We start from the raw sequence: 4,793 nt of genomic DNA, 5'->3' as shown, positions 1-4,793 counted from the left end.
GGGTCACCAGCACCCTTGCAGAGCCATGATGCCGCCATGCCAAGCATCATGCCGTGCGAGGAGGCGGGGCCCTGGAGGAGTCACGGGGAGCAGGTGGGATGGGGTGGGGCTGGGGGTCCTGGCTGCAGCTGAGGAAGCTGGCAGCACATCACCAGCAGTCTGGGGGTGCCTCCCCCACCCTTGAGAGGGGGTCCCAGCCGTGCTGCCCTCTCTTCCAGGATGCCCTTCCCACCTGGGGACCGTGTGACCTTCAATGGGAAGATGTGCCTGTGTCAGAAATGCTCACTGCCCACCACACTGACCAGCAGCACCGTCCAGTCCCAGGACCTCCGGAGTAAGTGGGCACTGGCAGCATGGTGGGTGGCCTTGGCAGTGCCTGGCAGGGCCTGACCACACTGGGACCCCAGCTGGCCTGTGGGGTGAATGCTGGTGGCTGCTTGGGAAGAACGCCACGGCAGGGCTCTCTGACCTGCCCCAATGCGCCCATTGCTGCTTCTGCCGCCAGCTCCCTGCCTGCCTCCTCCAGGAGCCTCTGGCCTCTGCCTGTCCAGCCCACCAGAGCACCATGCACCTCACTGCACAACCTGGGCTTCCTGCGCTCTCTGGGGGGCCTGGGAGGGAACCGACCTGTGGGTTTCAGGGGTTGAGCACCTGGTCTTTGGGGCAGCACCCCCCAGGCGGGCTTGCAGCAAGTGCTTCCCCCTGTTTACTGGGTGCTCAGTGGGGTGGGCTGTTGGGGAAGGACAGCCCCGACTGTGCCCACTAGCCAGGGGGTCCCCATGACACGCCCAGACCGGGGGTTGGGGGCCAGGGCCTGAACAGGACAGCCTATCAACTCCCAGAGGAAGCCACTCCCCATCTCCAGGTGAGGGGCTCCCCAACCCACCTGCCCCCAGGGCTCCAAGGTCACTGCACATGGACCTCCCCTGTCTTCCCGGCCTTCCCCTGACCCTCCTGACTGCCCCCTGTATCCCCTGACTCTCCCCTCACCACCTGTCCATCCCCTGGCCCTCCTGCCCTCTGACCTTCCCAGCCCCCAGGTGTCCCCTGCCTTGTGACCCCAAGGGGCTTCTCCAGGGCACAGGGTGGGGGGTAGGGTCCGGCTCTCTGGAATCTGTTCTCACAAAGGGGTGTCTGTGCCCAGAGAGACCAAAGGATGGAGGGCCCCGCAGGTGGGTTGGGGGGGTGGGGGAATGGAGAGTAGTAGAGAGGTGGGGGAGGAGCCAGACAGAGTCCTTTCTGTGTGTAGGGAGGGCCGGCAGAGGGACAGGCCACCGCCCCCTCCCTCCCCCTCCCCAGGCCAGCTGGCTGCACCCACAGCTGATGGGAAGTCCTGCTGAGACAGCCCAGGCAGCCTGGCTGTTTGGGGATGAACCGTGTTAAGGTGGCTGGCTGGGGTGCAGGCCCTGGGGGCACCCCGAGGGGGGAGGTTTCCTGGCTTGTTCATGGTGGGTGGGAAGAGCTGCCTCTCCTAGGCGGGGGCTGGACCTGTCGCTTAGGAACAGCCACACCTTTCAGCTGGGTCCTCCCCGCCCTCTCCTGTGAATCCCCCACCCACATCTCCACACTTCAGTATGCGGAAGGCTTTCCACAGCCCTGCTCCCTACTCTGGGCCCTGATGGGGTCTTTTCTACCCCTCGATCACAGCCAACCTGGGCGCTCAGCCCAGCTCCCCCTGGTGCCCCTGCCGAGCCCCTCTCTGCTGGGCAGCCCCCCTGGAGGACCAGCCAGCTGGTGGGTGGCTTGGACCCAGGCTGGACCTGCTGCCTTCCATGCATGCGGCCTGGCACAGGCCCGGGCCCTGCCCTGCGGGGCTGCTGGAGGTGGGGGGCAAGGCTGCTTGGCCAGGGTGGGAGCCCCGATGCCCACACTGGGTCAGGCCTGCAGGACAGGGCAGCTGGGGCCCAGACATCTCCTGATGGGTCCTGTGACCTAGGGCAGGCTGGGCCCTTGGTTCCTGGTGGTCTGGGGCTGCACCTCTCCTCGGCCCAGCGGCCAGCCCTCCACCTCAGCCCCCACCCCCCTGGTCCTCCACCATGATGCCTAGGATGTGGGAGAAGCCCCTCCTGTCTCATGGCTGGGAAGGTGGAGGAGGTACTGAGACAGGAGGCAAGGGAGGCTGGGTGGGGACTGGGAAGGGTGGGACCAACCCCTCACTCCACTCTGCTGTGGTAACAGCTGGAGCCCACAGGGTGGCTGGGCTCACCTGCCAGGCACGGACATGGGTGGTGACCTAGGGCCTCTCCATATGCCCAGCCCACCACCTCTTGGGGACCCCCCTGTTGGACCCACTGCCCGTTCTCGGTGGGTTGCCCAGGCAGACCTTCCCCTGAGCTAATCCTGGGCTCTGGCCTGGGGAACAGTGGGAGGGGGCCGGCTGAATCCTAGCAGGTGCAGCCAACTGCCCAGGACTCCACAGCCCCCAGCCAGTCCGAGGCAGACCCAGGCTCCCCAGGCTCATCTCTGCGAGGGCAAGGACTTCAGTCACTCGGGGGAAGAGGTCCCAGCCCCCACTGCCCCGCCCCATTACTGCTGATGATAGAGCCAGGCTGGGTGGACAGTGTCCTCTGGCCCCAGAGAGAGACACACCCAAGGGGCCCCCTCGAGGGGGACATGCCCCCACCGTTATGGGGGACACCTTCTCTTGGAAGATAGTCATGGGCCTCACACGGCTGTTTGGGGGGAGCTGACGGCAGGGAGGGGGGCGCTCCCCGGCCCTTGGGTGGCTGTTTGCACAGGGCTCCTGGGGCTCTGGGAAGGATGCTTGCTGTTTCCGTGGTAACGCTCTCCCAGCACCTTGCCGGAGACGCCCACCCACAGCCCCAGTACAGGGAGGGGCTTGGGGTGGGCGGGTGTGAGAGCCAGGTTCCCCCTGCAAGTTCTAGGCTCTGGGCAGTTGAGAGCGGTGCCCACTGCCAGCAGATGGGCCCTCCCTCGCCTGCACTGAGGCCCGGGAGCAGGATATGGAGACAGGTGGTCCAGTGGCACTGGACTATAGGGAGCCCCCCAGGTGTGGCACCCTTGCCGTGATGCTCAGAGCTGACCCCTTCCCCCTGCCAGGTCCACTGACCATACAACCACCCAGGCCAGCCCTGCATGGGGTCTCTGAGACCCCTGCCAGCCCTGCGTGGGGTCTCTGAGCTCCCTCCCAGCCCCTGTGTCAGAATGGCCCAATCTCAGACTAGTGTGTCCCTTCTGCTTCTGGGGAGGGGCTGCACTGGGCCAGGATGCCCACCCTCCCTCTGTCCTCTCTCCTAGTCACCAGCCCCTGGCCATGTGCGATCCCTAAAGCTGGGGTCCTGTCCTCTGCACAGAATGGAGTGGCACCTGGCCACTGCCCCATGACACCATCACCCCTTGGTGACAACCAGATGTCCTGGGGAGGAAGGGGTGGCCCCCAGATGAGCAGCCGATGTAGAGTCTGCAGAAGATGTGGGGGCAGCTGGTCACAAACCAGGCAAAGCAATCACCCCGCCCTGCTGGCCAGAGCATGTGCTGTGGGGGGCTGCCGTGGGCCCTGGGGTGCTCTCTCCCCTTGTTCCCACTGCTCCACCTGATGTCCCCACTGAGTGAGCCCTCCCCCACAGGCTGCGGCGGCTGTGGCGCTGAGATCAGGAACGGGCAGTCCCTGCTGGCTCTGGACACGCACTGGCACGTGGGCTGTTTCCAGTGCAAGGCCTGTGGGAGGCCGCTGAGCGCAGAGTACATCAGCAAGTAAGGGGCCGTGCACGAGGGGACGGGGGTCCACATGCCAGTGGGGTCAGCATCACGTCCTGGGGGGTAATGTCATGCCTGGGTCCCGTGAGGGCCACTGCAGACATCAGCACCCCATTGACCAGGCTGTGGGGGACACCCACCCTCCTGCTGGCCAGGACTGACCCTGGTCGGGGAGGCGCCCTGGGCCCTGGAGCTCAGGCGAGTGTTCCCCAGGCCAGGTAGGCCTGCAGGGCAGAGGGAGTCTGACAGAGCTGCTGCTTGCTCCCTGGGCTGGTGGCAGAGGCCCACGTGTGGCTGTCCTGGGTGCTGAAGTCAGTGGATTGGAAGGTGGCCTGCCTCTCCATGAGAAACTGCTCTGTCAAGGGTCAGCGGGGGTGGGGGTGGGGAGTGGGTGGAGTACATCACTCTGACCCAGGGGTCCCTGAGTCGTGGGCCTTGGAGATGTAGGCAGGGCAGCAGTACCTGAGGGAGGCTTGGTCACTCAGGGTGGGTTCCCTTGTTCTATCCTGACACGGGGTGTCCTGGCCCTCCCGACACCCCACCCCTGCAGAGATGGGCTGCCCTACTGTGAGGCTGACTACCACGCCAAGTTCGGCATCCGGTGTGACGGCTGTCAGAAGTTCATCACTGGCCGGGTGCTGGAGGTGAGTGGGCCCAGGTGGGTCCGGTGGTGCCCTGCCCAGGCCTTCTGAATCAGGAACCTGAGCTGGGCACCGAGCCCACATGGTCAAGGGACTGGGAGGGCCTCCTGAGGTGACCAGCCCTGGGCCTGTGTATGCAGGGTGCTGCACCCAGCACCCGGCCTCCTGGCCTCCCGTAACACAGCAGCAGCGTCAGGGGCAGGCGGCCCCAAGAGTTTCCACCCATCCCACAGGATGGGAACCGGAGCCTGGAGCACTGGAGGGCTTGGGAAGGGTGGTGTGCCCTTGGTCACGGGGCAGGTTGTGTCCTGGGGGTCTAGCAGGTGGGGGCAGCTCGTCAAATGGTCGCTCTGGGTGGGGTTTCCCACCCTGCTGGCCGCCTGGCGTGTTCACCTGTGAAAAAGACGTGCATGCGTGTGTGTGCACGAGCACACG

At 65.7% G+C, this 4,793-nt stretch overlaps 1 protein-coding gene across 11 annotated transcripts in view; it reads left to right on the top strand.

Annotated features, from left to right (window-relative positions):
• The first annotated feature begins 209 nt into the window (after positions 1 to 209).
• The window catches only part of ABLIM2 (actin binding LIM protein family member 2), a 62,360-nt gene continuing 57,776 nt past the window's right edge, over positions 210 to 4,793 (top strand). For all 11 annotated transcript variants that reach the window (XM_045289451.1, XM_045289453.1, XM_045289452.1 and 8 more), the window contains exons 1-3: positions 210 to 334; positions 3,588 to 3,714; positions 4,268 to 4,361. In XM_045289451.1, coding sequence (XP_045145386.1) covers positions 220 to 334; positions 3,588 to 3,714; positions 4,268 to 4,361 — 336 coding nt within the window. In that variant the 5' untranslated portion in view covers positions 210 to 219. The remainder of the gene's footprint in view (positions 335 to 3,587; positions 3,715 to 4,267; positions 4,362 to 4,793) is intronic.

The sequence above is a fragment of the Echinops telfairi genome, unplaced genomic scaffold (genome assembly GCF_000313985.2).
Source record: "Echinops telfairi isolate 266 unplaced genomic scaffold, ASM31398v2 ScPeMD7_28;HRSCAF=97, whole genome shotgun sequence".
In the NCBI taxonomy this organism is placed as follows: Eukaryota; Metazoa; Chordata; class Mammalia; order Afrosoricida; family Tenrecidae; genus Echinops; species Echinops telfairi.
This window is presented reverse-complemented; position numbering and strand designations above follow the sequence as displayed.